The following is a 22,297-nucleotide window of genomic DNA, read 5'->3' as shown; positions in this document are numbered from 1 at the left end:
GGAAATAGCTGGCTAGCTAACCTCGATAATTACTAAACTACACAATTATCAAGCTATGACAAAGACAACTATGTAGCTAGCTAGCTAACACTGCACTAGTCAAATCGTTCCGTTGTAAAGTATTAGTATCTACAGCGCTGCTAGTCGGTAACGGTTGGCTAGCTAGCAGTGGGTTAATGATGACTAGGTGTGTTGACTAAGTCTGGCGTCGCGTCGCGGCTGGCTAGCTCACCTCAATAATTACTCTAAACTACACAATTATCTTAGATACAGAGACAGCAAAGACAACTATGTAGCTGGCTAACTAACACTAACACTACACTAATCAAGTCGTTACGTTGTAATGTAATAGTTTCTACAGTGCTGCTAGTCGGTAGAAGTTGGCTAGCTAGCAGTGATGACTAGCTAGCTAGCAGCTAGCAGTGTTGACTACGTTAGGAGGACGAAGATAGCTAGCCTCGATAATTACTCTAAACTACTCTAAACTACACAATTATCTTTGATACAAAGACGGCTATGTAGCTAGCTAAGAAGAATTGCTCTGATCAAACAAATCAAGCCGTTGTAATGTAGTGAAGTGTAATATTACCTGTGGAGCGAAGCGTAGTGCGACTGCTCGCTCCAAACCGGAAGTCATATAGTAATATGATGCTGCCACCCCCGTGCTTCACAGTTGGGATGGTGTTCTTCACCTTGCAAGCATCCCTCTTTTTCCTCCAAACATAACGATGGTCATTATGGCCAAACAGTTCTATTTTTGTTTCATCAGACCAGAGGACATTTCTCCAAAAAGTACGATCTTTGTCCTCCTGTACATTTGCAAACCGTAGTCTGGCTTTTTTATGGCGTTTTTGGAGCAGTGGCTTCTTCCTTGCTGAGCGGCCTTTCAGGTTATGTCGACATATAACTCTTTTTACTGTGGATATAGATACTTTTGTACCCGTTTCCTCCAGCATCTTCACAATGTCTGTCAAGTTGTGTATGGTTCACACTGCAGCTCTTTGCCCAAACTTGAAAAAGGCCTCTTTAAGGACTGAAGGACGCAAGGGACAACTCAATTTTCTTCTGACTTCTTTTATTTATTTAGTCAGTTAGTTCGTTAGTTAGTTAGTTAATTAGGTTGATAACCTTTAAGGCAAAACACAAAAAATAAATATACATTACTTCAAGTAAGGTCATTTGAAATTAAATATATAATCTCAATGTAGTCATATTATCTAAATTATACTATATACTATATGAACCAGACTTGTGGAGGTCTACCATTTTTTTTATGAGGTCTTGGCTAATTTCTTTTAATTTTCCCATGACGTCAAGCAAAGAGACACTGAGTTTGAAGGTAGGCCTTGAAATATATCCACAGGTACACCTTCAATTGACTCAAATTATGTTAATTAGCCTATCAGAAGCTTCTAAAGCCATGACATCATTTTCTGGAATTTTCCAAGTTGTTTAAAGGCATGGGCAATGTACACAATCAGCATTGATACAATCCCAATGGTGTTTCCCATCTCCTCAAAAGTATCTCTGGTCAATCCAGCTCATAATTGGGCTTCACTTCACATAATATACTGAATATCACATCACAGTTTACATATTGTACTAGACATCCCATACACTGAACCTGGGCTCCCTCTAGTGGACCGATGGAGACACAGTTCACTAACACACCCCTTTCTCTCGCTCTCGCTCGCTCTCTGTCTCTGTCCCTCTCTGTCTCTCTCTGTCTCTCTCTGTCCCTCTCTGTCTCTCTCTGTCTCTCTCTGTCTCTCTCTGTCTCTGTCCCTCTCTGTCTCTGTCCCTCTCTGTCTCTCTGTCTGTCTCTGTCTCTCTCTGTCTCTCTCTGTCTCTCTCTCTCAATTCAATTCAAGGGGCTTTATTGGCATGGTAAACATATGTTGACATTGCCAAAGCAAATGAACTAGATAATTAACAAAAGTGAAATAAAAAATAAAAATGAACAGCAAACATTGTATTATACATTACAAATGTCATATTATGTGCAAATAAGTACAAAAGGGAAAATAAATAAACATAAATATGGGTTGTATTTACAATGGTGTTTGTTCTTCACTGGTTGACCTTTTCTTGTGGCCACAGGTCACAAATCTTGCTGCTGTGATGAAACACTGTGGTATTTCACCCAGTAGATATGGGAGTTTATCAAAATTGGGTTTGTTTTCTAATTCTTTGTGGATCTGTGTAATCTGAGGGAAATATGTGTCTCTAATATGGTCATACATTTGGCAGGAGGTTAGGAAGTGCAGCTCAGTTTCCACCTCATTTTGTGGGCAGTGTGCACATAGCCTGTCTTCTCTTGAGAGCCAGGTCTGCCATCGGCATCTTCTCTCAATAGCAAGGCTATGCTCACTGAGTCTGTACATAGTCAAAGCTTTCCTTCATTTTGGGTCAGTCACAGTGGTCAGGTATTCTGCCACTATGTACTCTCTGTTTAGGGTCAAATAGCATTCTAGTTTGCTCAGTTTTTTTGTTAATTCTTTCCGATGTGTCAAGTAGTTATCTTTTTGTTTTCACATGATTTGGTTGGGTCTCCCTCCCTTCCTTCCTCTCTCTCCTCTCTCCTCCAGATGTAGCTGTACCGTTTGCCTTGCCAGTAGATCTCCAGGCGTATCCTTCCTACTGTACTGTAGTCGCCTACCTCACAGACCTCAGCACCATACGGTCCAGGCTGGAGAACCGCTTCTACAGGTACCACAAGGACAGAGTGTGTGTGTGTGTGTGTGTGTGTGTGTGTGTGTGTGTGTGTGTGTGTGTGTGTGTGTGTGTGTGTGTGTGTTTGTGTGTTTGTGTGTGTGTGTGTGTGTGTGTGTGTGTGTGTGTGTGTGTGTGTGTGTGTGTGTAACAGTGTATCTCTCCCCCCTAGGCGTATGTCATCGTTGATGTGGGAGGTACGTTATATTGAACACAACGCTCAAACCTTTAATGAAACTGGAGCCTTCATCGTTAAAACGGCCAAGTTCGTCTCTGACCTCATGCTCAGCTTCATCAAGTAAGACTCTACTGTTACTATATATGATATTATACAGTTAAATATAACTATAGTTATAACTGTTACTATATATGATATTATACACTTAAATATAACTGTTACTATATATTATACAGTTAAATATAACGATAGTTATAAGTGTTACTATACATGATATTATACAGTTAAATATAACTGTTACTATATATGATATTATACAGTTAAATATAACTGTAGTTATAACTGTTACTATATATGATATTAAACAGTTAAATATAACTGTAGTTATAACTGTTACTATATATGATATTATACAGTTAAATATAACTGTTACTATATATGATATTATACAGTTAAATATAACTGTAGTTATAACTGTTACTATATATGATATTATACAGTTAAATATAACTATAGTTATAACTGTTACTATATATGATATTATACACTTAAATATAACTGTTACTATATATTATACAGTTAAATATAACTATAGTTATAACTGTTACTATATATGATATTATACAGTTAAATATAACTGTTACTATATATGATATTATACAGTTAAATATAACTGTAGTTATAACTGTTACTATATATGATATTATACAGTTAAATATAACTGTAGTTATAACTGTTACTATATATGATATTATACAGTTAAATATAACTGTAGTTATAACTGTTACTATATATGATATTATACAGTTAAATATAACTATAGTTATAACTGTTACTATATATGATATTATACAGTTAAATATAACTGTAGTTATAACTGTTAGTATATATTATACAGTTAAATATAACTGTAGTTATAACTGCTAGTATATATTATACAGTTAAATACAACTTTAGTTATAACTGTTACTATATATGATATTATACAGTTAAATATAACTATAGTTATAACTGTTACTATATATTATACTGCTGTTAATGATAATGCAGAGGATTTTCCCAAGGTTGCTGTTGACGCATATCCCACGGTAGTTATTGGGGTCAAATGTGTATTTTGTGGATTGGGGTGATCAGTCCTTGGTTCCCAAATATTGGAGAAGATGCCAGAGCTGAGGATGATGTTAAAGAGTTTTATAATTTCATTTTGGATACCATCAACACCACAGGGCTTTTTGGGTTGAAGGGTTTGTATGTTGTCCAGTAGTTCATTCAATGTTATTGGAGAATCCAGTGGGTTCTGGTAGTCTTTAATAGATGATTCTAAGATTTACAGTACCAGTCAAAGGTTTGGACACACCTACTCATTCAAGGGTTTTTCTTTATTTGTACTATTTTCTACATTGTAGAATAATAGTGAAGACATCAAAACTATCAAATAACACATATGGAATCATGTAGTAACCAAAAAAGTGTCAAACAAATCAAAATATATTTTAGATTTGAGATTCTTCAAAGTAGCCACACTTTGCCTTGATGACAGCTTTGCACACGCTTGCTGTTCTCTCAACCAGCTTCATCTGGAATGATTTTTAAACAGTCTTGAAGGAGTTCCCACATATGCTGAGCACTTTTTGGCTGCTTTTCCTTCACTCTGCAGTCCAACTCATCCTAAACCATTTCAATTGGGTTGAGGTCGGGTGATTGTGGAGGCCAGGTCATCTGAGGCAGCACTCCATCATTCTCCTTTTTGGTCAAGTAGCCCTTACACAGCCTAGAGGTGTGTTGGGTCATTGTCCTGTTGAAAAACAAATCATAGTCACACTAAGTGCAAACCAGATGGGATGGCGTATCACTGCAGAATGCTGTAGTAGCCATGCTGGTTAAGTGTGCCTTGAATTATAAATAAATCACAGACAGTGTCACCAGCAAAGCACCATCACACCTCCTCCTCCATGCTTCACGGCGGGAACGATACATGCAGAGATCATCTATTCACCTTCTCTGCGTCTCACAAAGACACAGCGGTTAGAACCAAAAATCTCAAATTTGGATTTCATCAGACCAAAGGACAGATTTCCACCGGTCTAATGTCCATTGCTCTTGTTTCTTGGCCCAAGCAAGTCTCTTCTTCTTATTGGTGTTCTTTAGTAGTGGTTTCTTTGCATTAATCCAACCATGAAGGCCTGATTCACTCAGTCTCCTCTGAACAGTTGATGTTGAGATGTGCTGTTACTTGAACACTGTGAAGCATTTATTTGGGCTGCAATTTCAGAGGCTCGTAACTCTAATGAACTTATCCTCTGCAGCAGAGGTAACTCTGGGTCTTCCTTTCCTGTGGCGGTCCTCATGAGGCTGGTAACTCTAATGAACTTATCCTCTGCAGCAGAGGTAACTCTGGGTCTTCCATTCTTGTGGCGGTCCTCATGAGAGCCAGTTTCATCATAGCGCTTGATGGTTTTTGCAACTGCACTTGAAGAAACTTTAAAAGTTCTTGAAATGTTCCGTTTTGGCCGACCTTCATGTCTTAAAGTAATGATGGACTGCCGTTTCTCTTTGCTTATTTTAGCTGTTGTTGCCAATATATGGACTTGGTCATTTACTAAATAGAGCTATCTTCTGTATACCAACCCCTACCTTGTCACAACACAACTGATTGGGTCTCTCTCTCTCTCTCTCTCTCTCTCTCTCTCTCTCTCTCTCTCTCTCTCTCTCTCTCTCTCTCTCTCTCCTCTCTCCCACTCTTTCACCATCTCTCTCTCTCTCTCTCTCTCTCTCTCTCTCTCTCTGTGTCTCTCACTCTGTCTCTCTCTCTCTCTCTCTCTCTGTGTGTGTCTCTCTCTCTGTGTCTCTCACTCTGTCTCTCTCTCTCTCTCTCTCTGTGTGTGTCTCTCTCTCTGTGTCTCTCTCTCTCTCTGTGTGTCTCTCTCTCTCTCTGTGTCTCTCACTCTCTGTCTCTCTCTCTCTCTCCTCTCTCTCTCTCTGTGTGTGTGTCTCTCTCTCTGTGTCTCTCTCTCTCTGTGTGTGTCTCTCTCTCTGTGTGTGTCTCACTCTCTGTGTCTGTGTCTCTCTCTGTGTGTGTCTCTCTCTCTCTCTCTCTCTCTCTCTCTCTCTCTCTCTCTCTCTCTGTGTCTCTCTCTCTCTCTCTCTCTGTGTGTGTCTCTCTCTCTGTGTGTCTCTCTCTCTCTCTCTCTCTCTCTCTCTCTCTCTCTCTCTCTGTGTGTGTCTCTCTCTCTGTGTGTCTCTCTCTCTCTCTCTCTCTCTCTCTCTCTCTCCCAGGGACCCCACTATGACGGACATTATTCCTCTCTACAACACCATGAAGAAGACTGCTTTCTCTGACACCGAGGATGAGGTGTGTGTCTTTATCTGTTTTACTGTGTTATGTGTAAACACTTAACAGAAGTAGAAACAGAAAGACTATCCTATATGTTCCTGTATGTTAATGATGTGTTTCCATGGTGATGTAGGATGATGAAGATGAGGATGAAGATACGGACACTCCTGGAACGTCCACACGAAACAGGAAGGTAACACACCTCATCACACCTCTGATTAGCCTGAACCTGAGTTATACTGTTAGCACTGAGGCTCTGATTAGCCTGAACCTGAGTTATACTGTTAGTTCTGAGGCTCTGATTAGCCTGAACCTGAGTTATACTCTTAGCACTGAGGCTCTGATTAGCCTGAACCTGAGTTATACTGTTAGCTCTGAGTCTCTGATTAGCCTGAACCTGAGTTATACTGTTAGCTCTGAGGCTCTGATTAGCCTGAACCTGAGTTATACTGTTAGCACTGAGGCTCTGATTAGCCTGAACCTGAGTTATACTGTTAGTACTGAGGCTCTGATTAGTACTGTTAGCACTGAGGCTCTGATTAGCCTGAACCTGAGTTATACTGTTAGCACTGAGGCTCTGATTAGTACTGTTAGCACTGAGGCTCTGATTAGCCTGAACCTGAGTTATACTGTTAGCACTGAGGCTCTGATTAGCCTGAACCTGAGTTATACTGTTAGCACTGAGGCTCTGATTAGCCTGAACCTGAGTTATACTGTTAGCACTGAGGCTCTGATTAGCCTGAACCTGAGTTATACTGTTAGTACTGAGGCTCTGATTAGGCTGAACCTGAGTTATACTGTTAGCACTGAGGCTCTGATTAGCCTGAACCTGAGTTACAGTGGGGAGAACAAGTATTTGATACACTGCCAATTTTGCAGGTTTTCCTACTTACAAAGCATGTGGAGTTCTGTAATTTGTATCATAGGTACACTTCAACTGTGAGAGACGGAATCTAAAACAAAAATCCAGAAAATCACATTGTATGATATTTAAGTAATTCATTTGCATTTTATTGCAACTTCCCGGCCTTCTTGTTCGCTCTCTGTTCACTGCAAAAGCCTGAAACAAGGTTCTAAAGACTGTTGACATCTAGCGGAAGTATTAGGAAGTGCAAAATGAAATGAACCCTAAGTCACTGTGTGTTAGATAGGCAATGACTTCCTGGTTGGATTGTTCTCAGGTTTTTGAACTGATGTCCTTCCCTCGGTCACCAACTTCCCAGCCTTCTAGTTCTGTCTCTGTTCATCATAGACGCCTCAAACAACTTTCTAACGACTGTTGACATCTAGTGGAAGCCTTAGGAAGTGCAACATGAACCCTAACTCACTGTGTGTTCGATTGGCAATGACTTGAAAAAACTACAGGCACCAGATTTTCATTTCCTGGTTGTATTTTTCTCAGGTTTTTGCCTACCATATGAGTTCTGTTATACTCACAGACATTATTCAAACAGTTTTAGAAACTTCAGAGTATTTTATATCCAAATCTACTAATAATATGCAAATATTTGACTCTGGGCCCGAGTATTAGGTAGTTTACTCTGGGCACGCTTTTCATCCGAAATCGAAAATACTGCCCCCTATACCTTAAAAAGTTAACAAGGTTCATAAAATCGCTAACTTGCAACTGAAAACATTGATATACTATATACATTCATGTCTCTGAAACTCACTTAGATAATACATTTGATGATACAGCAATACATGTTTTCAACATCTTCAGAAGATACAGGAATGCCAATGGTGGAGGTGTTGCTGTTTATATTCAGAACCACATTCCTGTAAAGATTAGAGAGGATCTCATGTTAAATACTGTTGAAGTAATATGGCTACAGGTTCATCTGCCTCACCTAAAGCCCATTCTGGTGGGAAGCTGCTATAGACCACCACGTGCTAACAGTCAGTATCTGGATAACGTGAGGGAAATGCTTGATAATGTATGTGATATCAACAGAGATGTTTATTTTCTGGGGGATATAAATATTGACTATCATCAAGCTTCCCACTCAAGTGAACTTCCAACTGTAGTCAACCTACCAGGGTAGTTACAAACACTACAGGAATGAAATCATCAACATGTATTGATCACATCTTTACTAATGCTGCAGAAATCTCCTCTAAAGCAGTATCCAAATCCATCAGATGTAGTGATCACAATATAGTAGCCGTATCTAGGAAAACCAAAGACTAGACCTATAGAAGTCAGTAAGAGATCAGACAAAAGGTTTTGTATTGGATTCCAATGTTGAATGATGTTAATGAGGAACATCCTGCACTTTAAGCATTTATGAAATGGATTCATTTATGAAATGGATTCTTCCGGTTACTGACAGGCATGCACCCATAAAGAAACTGAGTGTTAAAACTGCCAAATCCCTACGGATAGATGATTACATGACAAACTGTATGGATGAGAGGGATGAGGCTAAAGGGAATGGCAAATAAGTCTGGCAACACAGCAGATTTACAAACATACAGTACATTGAGAAATCACGTAACTAAATTGAGCAAAAAGGAAAAGAAACTAATATGAAACGAAGATATATGATAAATAAATAATGAAAGTAAAAACCTCTGGAGTTCTAGGCAGAAAAGTTAACTCGGCTCCATCCTTCATTGAGGCTGATGGCTCATTCATAACAGAACCCTTTTCTGTTGGCAACTACTTTGACTAGATTCACTCATTTAGGGGTAACACTTTAACAGTGTCATAACCATGTCATAATATGTCATAACCATGTCATATGTCATAACCATGTCATAATGTCTTAACATGTCATAATATGTCATAACCATGTCATATGTCGTAACCATGTCATAATGTCTTAACATGTCATAATATGTCATAACCATGTCATAATATGTCATAACCATGTCATAGTATGTCATAACCTGTCATGACCCGTATATAGTGTTATTTTATGGCTGGTTATGACACCTACATAAGAGTATCAAAACCCACATATATCCAAATATTATTTTTTTTCTTCCTACTCCTGAAATCAGCAACAGAGCGTTGCGGTAGGTGCATGTCTGACATCAATATGTGCTCAACTACAATGATAATTTAACGTGGTTAATTAAAAAATATATATATATAATATAAACATACTGTTCACAGGTAGACTATGGTGTAATGGAATGTTTTGCCTTTTGTGGTAATTTTTATGGGTTTTGACACTCTTAAGTCGGTGTCATAACCAGCCATAAAATATTGCAATATACTGTATGTCACAACAGGTTTAAATGTATTCTTCATGACAGTGTTATGACCATATTATAACAGGTTATGGCAAGTTTATGTTCGCTGTTATAACATATTATGACATGGTTATGACCATGTCATAACTTGTTATGATGCTGGGTGTCAAGTAAAGTGTTACCAACTTAGGCATGACATGCAAACAACAAATGCTGAGACTTAATTTTCATGCACAACGAACCAAATAATGAAAGACTGTAGCTTTGAATTCCACAAAGTTTGTGGAAGAGGTGAAACAATTATTGCTATCTGTAAATAAGGGTTTACACCTTTAAACCACCTGGAACCGAAAACCTTAATAAACTGTTTGCCACATCTTCAATATAAGCCTAGGAGTGGGCCCTCAGGGCTGGAGGGAGGCAAAGGTCATTCCACTGCCCAGAAATACACTACATGACCAAAAGTATGTGGACACCAGCTCATCAAACATCTCATTCTAAAATCATGGGCATTAATATGGAGTTGGCCCCCCCGTTGCTGCTATAACAGCCTCCACTCTTCTGGGAAGTCATTAAAATGGAGTTGGTCCCCCTTTGCTGCTATAACAGCCTCCACTCTTCTGGGAAGGCTTTCCACTAAATGTTGGAACATTGCTGCAGGGACTTGCTTCCATTCAACCACAAGAGCATTAGGGAGGTCGGGCACTGATGTTGGGAGATTAGGCCGTGCTCTCAGTCGGCGTTCCAATTCATCCCAAAGGTATTCGATGGGGTTGAGGTCAGGGCTCTGTGCAGGCCATTCAAGTTCTTCCACACCGATCTCGACAAACCATTTCTGTATGGACCTCGCTTTGTGCACGGGGGCATTGTCATGCTGAAACGGGAAAGGGCCTTCCCCAAACTGTTGCCACAATGTTGGAGGCACAGAATCTTCTAGAATGTCATTGTATGCTGTAGCGTTAAGATTTCCCTTCATTGGAACTAAGCGGCCCGAACCATGAAAAACAGCCCCAGACCATTATTCCTCCTCCACCAAACTTTACAGTTGGCACTATGCATTGTGGGAGGTAGTGTTTTCCTGGCATCTGCCAAACCCAGATTTGTCCGTCAGACTGCCCGATGGTGAAGTGTGATTCATCACTCCAGAGAATGCATTTCCAGAGTCCAATGTCGGCGAGCTTTACACCACTCCAGCCGACGCTTGGCATTGCGCATGGTGATCTTAGGCTTGTGTGCGGCTGCTCGGCCATGGAAACCCATTTCATGAAGCTCCCAACAAGCAGTTATTGTGCTGATGCTGGATTAGGGTTACAACAGGACAATGACCCAAAGCACAGCTCCAAGCTATGCAATAACTATTTAGGGAAGAAGCAGTCAGCTGGTATTCTGTCTATAATGGAGTGGCCAGCACAGTCACCGGATCTCAACCCTATGGACCTCCCGGTCGCAGCCGGCTGCGACAGAGCCTGGGCTCGAACCCAGAGTCTCTGGTGGCACAGCTAGCACTGCGATGCAGGACCTTAGACCACTGCACCACCCGGGAGGCCCCCTTTTTCAACATCTTGACTATATTTCCTATTCATTTTGCAACTCATTTCATGTATGTTTTCATGGAAAACAAGGACATTTCTAAGTGACCCCAAACTTTTGAACGGTAGTATATATTATGTATTTTATCTGTTGTTTCCTGTTTTTGGACCCCAGGAAGAGTTAGCCTCAGCTAATTGGAGATGCTAATACATATGATGCTGATGATGTGATGTGTGTTAGGGTGGTGGTGTCGGTCTGCAGCAGCTGCAGCGTGGAGGTGGTGGTGTAAGGCGAGGCCGGCCCTTAGACCCCCAGGCCTGGCGGGGGCGCAGCAAGGAGCTGATAGATCTGCTCTTCCAGTGTGAAGACTCAGAACCCTTCAGACAACCTGTCGACCTGGAACAGTACCCCGTAAATACCTGTCTCACTTCTTTACTCAACTGTCTCACCTCTTTACATACCTGTCTCACCACTTTAAAATACCTGTCTCACCTCTTTACTCAACTGTCTCACCACTTTAAAATACCTGTCTCACCTCTTTACTCAACTGTCTCACCGCTTTAAAATAACTGTCTCACCTCTTTACATACCTGTCTCACCTCTTTACATACCTGTCTCACCTCTTTACATACCTGTCTGACGTCTTTACATACCTGTCTCACCTCTTTACATACCTGTCTCACCTCTTTACCTACAGTGGGGGGAAAAAGTATTTGATCCCCTGCTGATTTTGTACGTTTGCCCACTTACAAAGACATGATCAGTCTATAATTTTAATGGTAGGTTTATTTGAACAGTGAGAGACAGAATAACAACAAAAGAATCCTGAAAAATGCATGTAAAAAATGTTATAAAATGATTTGCATTTTAATGAGGGAAATAAGTATTTGACCCCCTCTCAATCAGAAAGATTTCTGGCTCCCAGGTGTCTTTTATACAGGTAACGAGCTGAGATCTGTCTGTCTGTCCATCTCTGTCTCTCAAGCGGTCTGTCTGTCTGTACAACCTGGTCTGACAATCTACCTCTCTCTCTATCCTGTCTGTCTCTAACCTGTCTGTCTGTATAACCTGGTCTGACAATCTACCTCTCTCTCTATCCTGTCTGTCTCTAACCTGTCTGTCTGTATAACCTGTCTGTCTCTAACCTGTCTGTCTGTCGCTAACCTGTCTGTTTCTAACCTTTCTGTCTGTATAACCTGTCTGTCTGTCTCTAACATGTCTGTCTGTGTAACCTGTCTGTCTCTAACCTGTTTGTCTGTCTCTAACCTGTCTGTCTGTCTCTAACCTGTCTGTCTGTATAACCTGTATGTCTGTCTCTAACCTGTCTGTCTGTCTGTCTCTAACCTTTCTGTCTGTCTGTATAACCTGTCTGTCTCTAACCTGTCTGTCTGTATAACCTGTCTGTCTGTTTCTAACCTGTCTGTCTGTATAACCTGTCTGTCTCTAACCTGTCTGTCCACCTGTCCCTCAGGACTATCTGGACATCGTGGACACCCCAATGGACTTTGGGACGGTCCGGGGGATGCTAAGATCGGGGGAGTACGCCTCTCCTCTGGAGCTCTGCCAGGACGTGCGGCTTATCTTCAGCAACTCTAAAGCTTACACACCCAGCAAGAAGTCCCGGGTGAGACGCGTTAATACAGTTACTGTTCATATTTATAACACGTTAATAGGTACTATTCATATTTATAACACATTAACCTGTTAGGGACAGACGTTCCGCTAGCGGAATGCCTCACCAATATCCAATGGTATAGCGTGGCGTGAAATACAAATACCTCAAAAATGCAAAAACTTCAATTTCTCAAACATATGACTATTTTACACCATTTTAAAGACAAGACTCTCCTTTATCTAACCACATCGTCCGATTTCAAAAAGGCTTTACAACGAAAGCAAAACATTAGATTATGTCAGGAGAGTACCCTCCCAAAAATAATCACACAGCCATTTTCAAAGCAAGCATATGTCACAAAAACCAAAACTACAGCTAAATGCAGCACTAACCTTTGATGATCTTCATCAGATGACACTCCTAGGACATTATGTTATACAATACATGCATGTTTTGTTCAATCAAGTTCATATTTATATCAAAAAACAGCTTTTTACATTAGCATGTGACTAGCATGTGACTAGCATTCCCACCGAACACTGCCGGTGAATTTACTAAATTACTCACGATAAACGTTCACAAAAAAACATAACAATTATTTTAAGAATTATAGATACAGAACTCCTCTATGCACTCGATATGTCCGATTTTAAAATTTCGTGAAAATGTCAAAATATTCTATTACCTTACTTTGAAGCATGTCAAACGCTGTTTAAAATAAATTTTTATGCTATTTTTCTCGTAAAATAGCGATAATATTCCAACCGGGCGACGTTGTATTTGTTCAAGCACTGAAAGAAAAAAATGGAGTCGTCTTGTGCACGCGCGCTCCAGTGTCATTGTTCTCAGCAGGACCACTCACATAAACTCCTGCTGTTTTTCGCCCAGAGACTGGAGAGCTCTCATTCCACTTTCTGGCGCCTTCTGAGAGCCAATGAAAGTCTTAGAAAATGTCACGTTACAGCAGAGATGCTGTATTTTTGATAGAGATGCCCTAGAAGGAGAACAAATTGTCAGACAGGGCACTTCCTGTATAGAATCTTCTCAGATTTTGGCCTGCCATATGAGTTCTGTTATACTCACAGACACCATTCAAACGGTTTTAGAAACTTCAGAGTGTTTTCTATCCAAATATACTAATTATATGCATATTCTAGTTTCTGGGCAGGAGTAGTAACCAGATTAAATCGGGTACGTTTTTTATCCGGCCGTTAAAATACTGCCCCCTATCCCAAACACCTTAATAGGTACTCTTCATATTTATAACACATTAATAGGTACTATTCATATTTATAACACATTAATAGGTACTATTCATATGTATAACACGTTAATAGCTACTATTCATATGTATAACATGTTATTACACTTACTATTCATATTTATAACACATTAATAGGTACTATTCATATTTATAACATGTTATTACACTTACTATTCATATTTATAACACATTAACCTCCCCCACCTACTCAACAGCCAGTCTAATCCCGTGGCGCGATATTCAAATACCTCAAAAATGCAAAAACTTCAATTTTTCAAACATATGACTATTTTACACCATTTTAAAGACAAGACTCTCGTTAATCTAACCACACTGTCCGATTTCAAAAAGGCTTTACAACGAAAGCAAAACATTAGATTATGTCAGCAGAGTACCCAGCCAGAAATAATCAGACACCCATTTTTCAAGCAAGCATATTATGTCACATAAACCCAAACCACAGCTAAATGCAGCACTAACCTTTGATGATCTTCATCAGATGACAACCCTAGGACATTATGTTATACAATACATGCATGTTTTGTTCAATCAAGTTCATATTTATATCAAAAAACAGCTTTTTACATTAGCATGTGACTAGCATGTGACTAGCATTCCCACCGAACACTGCCGGTGAATTTACTAAATTACTCACGATAAACGTTCACAAAAAACATAACAATTATTTTAAGAATTATAGATACAGAACTCCTCTATGCACTCGATATGTCCGATTTTAAAATAGCTTTTCGGTGAAAGCACATTTTGCAATATTCTCAGTAGATAGCCCGGCATCACAGGGCTAGCTATTTAGACACCCAGCAAGTTTAGCACTCACCAAAGTCAGATTTACTGTAAGAAAAATGTTATTACCTTTGCTGTTCTTCGTCAGAATGCACTCCCAGGACTTCTACTTCAATTAACAAATGTTGGTTTGGTCCCAAATAATCCATTGTTATATCCAAATAGCGGCGTTTTGTTCGTGCGTTCAAGACGCGTTTCGTGACAAAACATTTCTAAATATTCCATTACCCTACTTCAAAGCATGTCAACCGCTGTTTAAAATCCATTTTTATGCCATTTTTCTCGTAAAAAAAGCGATAATATTCCGACCGGGCAATCGTTTTTTTATTATAAAGAGAGTGAAAGTAAATGCATGCTATCCCCTCATGCACGAGCCTCAGTCTAATGGCCCTCTGATAGAGCACTTGCCAAACGCGCTAATGTGTTTCAGCCTGGGGACGGAATTACATCGTTCAGCTTTTTCCCGCCTTCTGAGAGCCCATGGGAGCCGTAGGAAGTGTCACGTCATGCCAGAGATCCCCTGTATTTGTTAGAGATGATCAAGGAGGGCAAGAAATTGTCAGACAGGCCACTTCCTGTAAGGAATCTTCTCAGGTTTTGGCCTGCCAAATGAGTTCTGTTATACTCACAGACACCATTTAAACAGTTTTGAAACTTTAGGGTGTTTTCTATCCAAAGCCTAATTATTGGCTTTGGATAGAAAACACCCTAAAGTTTCTAAAACTGTTTGAATGGTGTCTGTGAGTATAACAGAACTCATATGGCAGGCAAAAACCTGAGAAGATTCTGTACAGGAAGTACCCTCTCTGACCATTCCTTGGGCTTCTTGGCTCTGTTTATTGAAAAATTAGGATCTTTGCTGTAACGTGACACTTCCTACGGCTCCCATAGGCTCTCAGAACCCGGGAAAAAGCTGAATGATGTAATTCTAGGCGCTGGCTGAAGAACTTTAGCGCCTTTGGTTAAGTGGTCTATCAGAGGACAATGAGCTGAGGCGCGTGCACGGGGCGACACCATGTTTTTATTTTCTCTCTCTTTGTACTAAAACACAGATTCCCGGTCGGAATATTATCGCTTTTTTACGAGAAAAATTGCATAAAAATTGATTTTAAACAGCGGTTGACATGCTTCGAAGTACGGTAATGGAATATTTAGATTTTTTTTGTCACGAAACGCGTCGGGCGCGTAACCCTTATTTACCCTTTCGGATAGTGTCTTGAACGCACGAACAAAACGCCGCTATTTGGATATAACTATGGATTATTTGGGACCAAACCAACATTTGTTATTGAAGTAGAAGTCCTGGGAGTGCATTCTGACGAAGAACAGCAAAGGTAATAACATTTTTCTTATAGTAAATCGGACTTTGGTGAGGGCTAAACTTGGTGGGTGTGTAAATAGCTAGCCCTGTGATGCCGGGCTATCTACTTAGAATATTGCAAAATGTGCTTTCACCGAAAAGCTATTTTAAAATCGGACATAGCGAGTGCATAGAGGAGTTCTGTATCTATAATTCTTAAAATAATTGTTATGTTTTTATGCTCTTATCAATAATTATAAGACATTGACACTATCCTTATCATTTTCATAACATGTTAATACACTCCTATTCATGTTCATAACAAGGTAATACACTCAAATTGATGTTCATAACGTGATACACCCCTATTCATGTTATTAACATGGTAATTCACTCTTATTCCTGTGTAGATCTACAGTATGAGTCTGCGTCTGTCTGCGTTGTTTGAGGAACATGTCAACTCCATCCTGGCTGACTACAAAGCCATCCATGGACAGAAGGACAGAAAGACGAGACATAGAGCAGACAGACAGACCAGACACGTGGCGGACAGACAAACCGACAGACAGACCAGACACGTGGTGGACAGACAAACCGACAGACAGACCAGACACGTGGTGGACAGACAAACCGACAGACAGACCAGACACGTGGTGGACAGACAAACTGACAGACAGACTAGACACGTGGTGGACAGACAAACCGACAGACAGACAAGACACGTGGCGGCCAGACAAACCGACAGACAGACAAGACACATGGCGGAAAGACAAACCGACAGACAGACCAGACACATGGCGGAAAGACAAACCGACAGACAGACCAGACAAGCTATGAAGAGGAGGAGGAGTGACTCTCCCTCCAGCAGCGCTGCCTCAAGGTATCTGATTGGTTAATCTGACCTAGCATCGGTGTGTTAGAGCCTTGTGATTGGTTAACCTGACCTGGCATCGGTGTGTTAGAGCCTTGTGATTGGTTAATCTGACCTAGCATCGGTGTGTTAGAGCCTTGTGATTGGTTAATCTGACCTAGCATCGGTGTGTTAGAGCCTTGTGATTGGTTAATCTGACCTAGCATCGGTGTGTTAGAGCCTTGTGATTGGTTAATCTGACCTAGCATCGGTGTGTTAGAGCCTTGTGATTGGTTAATCTGACCTAGCATCGGTGTGATAGAGCCTTGTGATTGGTCTTTGTGATCTTAACGTTTTATCTCCCTCCTTTAGCCCAGAGAGGAAGAAGCGTGTGTCATCGAGGGGTGTATCCAGACTAGATTCCTTGGCCCCACCCACGGCTGCAGCCCCACAGCGCCCTCCCTCCTTGAGACAGACCATCCCCCTCCTCAATGGGAAGGCAGAACAACAGACCCCCGGACGCACACGCAGCGCCAGGACACACACACCCTCCACAGCAGACATGCACAGCACTGCAGGTGAGGAGTACACACACACACACACACACACACACACACACACACACACACACACACACACACACACACACACACACACACACACACACACACACACACACACACACACACACACACACACACACACACACCTTGTAGACAGACCTACACCTACAGAAAGACACAGACACCCTTTACAACAGACATGACATACACCTTTACATTTTACATTTACATTTTAGTCATTTAGCAGACGCTCTTATCCAGAGCGACTTACAGTAGTGAATGCATACATTTCATACTTTTTTTTTTTCTGTGCTGGCCCCCCGTGGGAAACGAACCCACAACCCTGGTGTTGCAAACACCATGCTCTACCAACTGAGCTACAGGGAAGGCCTTTACCCTTTACAACAGACATGACATACCCCCTTACCCTTTACAACAGGGATGACATACCCCCTTACCCTTTACAACAGACATGACATACCCCTTTACCCTTTACAACAGACATGACATATCCCTTTACCCTTTACAACAGACATGACATACCCCTTTACCCTTTACAACAGACATGACATACCCCTTTACCCTTTACAACAGACATGACATACTGCCGTACTCTTTAAAACAGACATGACATACCCCCTCACCCTCTACAACAGACATGACATACACCCTCACCCTCTACAACAGACATAACAGACCCCCCTCACCCTCTACAACAGACATAACAGACCCCCCTCACCCTCTACAACATACAACACTGCAGGTAAAGAGTACACATTCGACTGATTGGTTGATTGAACTGACATTCTCCCTGTCCGTCCCCCAGCCTCCCCTCGTAGCCCCTCCCCTCAGGCTACTGTCCACCTGAATGGCCACAGTAGTCAGGAGCCAGTGGGCGTGTCTGCAGGTCGGAGGGGACGGAGACCCAGAGCAGTGACCCCTGAACCCAGTCCTAACCCCGCCCCCAAGGGTCGCCCTCCCGGCAGGAAGAGAGGAAGGAAGTCCAAACAAGAACTAGAGGCCATGAGGAGGAGGGGCCTCCGGCGAAGCTCCACCCCAGAGGACAAGCTCAACCAATCCACAGGCGACGAGGGCGGGACTTCCTCCGCCCAGGAAGCGTCTGTGCTGTCGGGGGCCGGACTTCCAGGAACGCCGCGGCGCCGCGGTAGGCCAAGACTGGTCAGGACAGAGATAGCCCCTCCCCCTTCTAGCCCCGACCCCTCCCCTTCCCCTTTGAGGAGGAGCAGCCGGCGAATCAACGACGAGATGACTCCCCCTGCCCAGTCTCTGCAACAATCACAGCGCGTGAGGGAATCGCCACAGGACGAGAACGACGATGAAGAGGAGGAGGCGGAACAGGAAGGGGAGGGGTCAGCGGGATCGATGCGTACGCGTAACCGGGGGCGACGGACGGCGTACTACACGGAGGAGGACTCAGAGGAGGAGGAGCAGAGACAACTCCTGGTTGAAGACTCCTCCCTCACCTTTGGTACTTCCTCCAAGGGGCGTGTCCGCAAGCTCACAGACAAGGCCAAGGCCAACCTCATCGGCTGGTAACCGCGACAACCAACCGCTCCCCCGTTATTATGGGATGGTTACCATGACAACTGTTCCCTGGTAACCACGACAACCATGCATTTACTTTGGGCTGGTAACAAAGACAACCCCCCCACTTCCAGACCAGAGGAGAAGATTGGTTGGTCTGACTACTTCCTGTTGTAGGGCAGGGTGCGGGTGATGGTTGCTCCTGGCCTGTTCCCGTCCCTGTGTCCACACTCACCCCTCCTCGCCATAGACCAGCCTGAAGCTCCTCTCTCATTGGTCCTTGGACGACTAGTTTCCTGTGGGGTTTTGACTTTGGACCGTCTCCTGAACACACAACCACATGACCATGGACACACACACACATACACACACGCTGTTAAAGCTTCCTGTGTTCTCTCTGACCGTCTCTCTGCCTATTCTCTCTGGCTGTCTCTCTGACTGTTCTCTCTGACCGTTTCTCTGACCGTCTCTCTGACCGTCTCGCTGACCGTCTCTCTGACTGTTCTCTCTGACCGTTTCTCTGACCGTTTCTCTGACCGTCTCTCTGACCGTCTCGCTGACCGTCTCTCTGACCGTTCTCTCTGACCGTCTCTCTGACCGTTCTCTCTGACCGTCTCTCTGACCGTTCTCTCTGACCGTCTCTCTGACCGTTCTCTCTGGCTGTTCTCTCTGCCTGTTCTCTCTGGCCGTCTCTCTGACTGTTCTCTCTGACAGTTTCTCTGACCGTCTCTCTGGCCGTCTCTCTGACTGTTCTCTCTGACAGTTTCTCTGACCGTCTCTCTGGCCGTCTCTCTGACCGTTCTCTCTGACTGTTCTCTCTGGCCGTCTCTCTGACTGTTCTCTCTGACCGTTTCTCTGACCGTCTCTCTGACCGTCTCTCTGACCATCTCTCTGACCGTTCTCTCTGACCGTCTCTCTGACCATCTCTCTGACCGTTCTCTCTGACCATTTCTCTGACCGTCTCTCTGACCATCTCTCTGACCGTTCTCTCTGACCATTTCTCTGACCATCTCTCTGACCGTTCTCTCTGACCATTTCTCTGACCGTCTCTCTGACCGTTCTCTCTGACCGTTCTCTCTGACCATTTCTCTGACCGTCTCTCTGACCGTTCTCTCTGACCGTTCTCTCTGACCATTTCTCTGACCGTCTCTCTGACCGTTCTCTCTGACAGTTCTCTCTGGCCGTCTCAATGTGTGTTCATGTTTGCATGTGTGTGTGCCACAACACCAAATGGGTAGGGAGTGTGTACAACACCAAATGGGTAGGGTGTGTACACAACACCAAATGGGTAGGGTGTGTACACAACACCAAATGGGTAGGGTGTGTACACAACACCAAATGGGTAGGGTGTGTACACAACACCAAATGGGTAGTGTGTGTATCATAGTGAAGTGTGTGGTGGCTCTATCCAGAGAGAGAGAGAGAGAGCTGATTGAAGGTTGTGTCTGTATGAAAGACAGTCCTCATCATTAGCAATATCTGGTGCCTTTCTGTGGGGTTTACCTGTGTGTGGGTGGGTGGGTTGGTGTGGGGGTGTGTGTGGTGTGTGTGTGTGTGTGAGAGAGAGAGAGAGATCTGTGGCGTTTACCTGTGTGTTGGTGTGGTTGTGTGTGTGTGTGTGGTGTGTGTGTGTGAGAGAGAGAGAGAGAGAGATATGTGTAGTTTAGTGTACAACCAGTGGTGTCATACAGTTTGATGGAAGTTGATATCAGAGTGTATTTCTTGACAATGGTTGATGTATTATAGGCCAGATATTGTTGTCCAGCTGAAGGTACAGAGGTTGCTGTTAGCCTGGTCTCGGATTGGTTTGTGCTATCACGTCATCTCCTTGGTATGACTGAGAGGCAAGGAGTGGCGTGATGACACAAACAGACTGGTACCCAGGCAATTTTTTTGGTGTGTTTAACCCTGTTGTCCAGTTCGGAGAGGGATTAGACAGCTTGTATCATTTGAATGAAACCTAATTAAATGTTGATATTTCAAAATGTCTGTTTGTAAAGGGTGATCACACGCAGTCCTACCTAAGGTTGTGGCTGGCGGTCATGACGTTTTGTCCACCGGTTATCGTCACGCAAAAAGACTGTCGGTCTCACGGTAATTAACCGGTAATTAACATAAATACTTTTAGCATCATCAGGCCACCACATACAAGCTGCATAAAAACCTTCGGGACATCTACATTTAAAAGTCTAATAAATAAACGTAATATACACCATCACAATAAAGCCAGTATTTATTATAGTCCGAAAGAAACATTAGGACATGAACATTTTATTTCAGAAGAACAGAATAGGAGTTGTCCAACTGTATCTCCATGCTATAGATAGTGTATGTTATCTGGCTATTCTCCATGATATAGACTGTAGACTTGTTCATTTAGCAGACTAGATCCTGTATGTTATCTGGCTATGATATAGACTGTAGACTTGTTCATTTAGCAGACTAGATCCTGTATGTTATCTGGCTATGATATAGACTGTAGGCTTGTTCATTTATCAGACTAGATACTGTATGTTATCTGGCTATGATATAGACTGTAGACTTGTTCATTTATCAGACTAGATACTGTATGTTATCTGGCTATGATATAGACTGTAGACTTGTTCATTTATCAGACTAGATACTGTATGTTATCTGGCTATTCTCCATGATATAGACTGTAGACTTGTTCATTTATCAGACTAGATACTGTATGTTATCTGGCTATTCTCCATGATATAGACTGTAGACTTGTTCATTTATCAGACTAGATACTGTATGTTATCTGGCTATTCTCCATGATATAGACTGTAGACTTGTTCATTTATCAGACTAGATTCTGTATGTTATCTGGCTATGATATAGACTGTAGACTTGTTCATTTAGCAGACTAGATACTGTATGTTATCTGGCTATGATATAGACTGTAGACTTGTTCATTTATCAGACTAGATACTGTATGTTATCTGGCTATGATATAGACTGTAGGCTTGTTCATTTATCAGACTAGATCCTGTATGTTATCTGGCTATGATATAGACTGTAGACTTGTTCATTTATCAGACTAGATACTGTATGTTATCTGGCTATTATATAGACTGTAGACTTGTTCATTTATCAGACTAGATACTGTATGTTATCTGGCTATGATATAGACTGTAGACTTGTTCATTTATCAGACTAGATACTGTATGTTATCTGGCTATGATATAGACTGTAGGCTTGTTCATTTATCAGACTAGATACTCTATGTTATCTGGCTATTCTCCATGATATAGACTGTAGGCTTGTTCATTTAGCAGACTAGATATGCTTATAAGTCCCTTGTGAGATCATTTGAGACAGGTCCGATACACTAGAATGAGAGTTATATGGCAACTTTAGGTTGTGAATGATACAAAACTTAGAATATCTTAGAAATC

The 22,297-nt window shown here is 42.0% G+C and overlaps 1 protein-coding gene across 2 annotated transcripts in view; it reads left to right on the top strand.

Moving 5' to 3' along the window:
- phip (PHIP subunit of CUL4-Ring ligase complex) overlaps positions 1–20,881 on the top strand; it is a 124,817-nt gene extending 103,936 nt beyond the window's left edge. For both annotated transcript variants that reach the window (XM_045695488.2, XM_045695487.2), the window contains exons 32-40: positions 2,589–2,709; positions 2,885–3,010; positions 6,167–6,242; positions 6,358–6,417; positions 11,196–11,366; positions 12,427–12,579; positions 16,349–16,818; positions 17,161–17,366; positions 18,178–20,881. In XM_045695488.2, coding sequence (XP_045551444.1) covers positions 2,589–2,709; positions 2,885–3,010; positions 6,167–6,242; positions 6,358–6,417; positions 11,196–11,366; positions 12,427–12,579; positions 16,349–16,818; positions 17,161–17,366; positions 18,178–18,908 — 2,114 coding nt within the window. In that variant the 3' untranslated portion in view covers positions 18,909–20,881. The remainder of the gene's footprint in view (positions 1–2,588; positions 2,710–2,884; positions 3,011–6,166; positions 6,243–6,357; positions 6,418–11,195; positions 11,367–12,426; positions 12,580–16,348; positions 16,819–17,160; positions 17,367–18,177) is intronic.
- Positions 20,882–22,297: the final 1,416 nt, after the last annotated feature.

Source organism: Salmo salar, chromosome 15, assembly GCF_965601325.2.
Source record: "Salmo salar chromosome 15, fSalSal1, whole genome shotgun sequence".
NCBI classification, from domain to species: Eukaryota; Metazoa; Chordata; class Actinopteri; order Salmoniformes; family Salmonidae; genus Salmo; species Salmo salar.
Note: the sequence above shows the minus strand (reverse complement) of the source record. Positions and strands in the feature narration are given on the sequence as shown.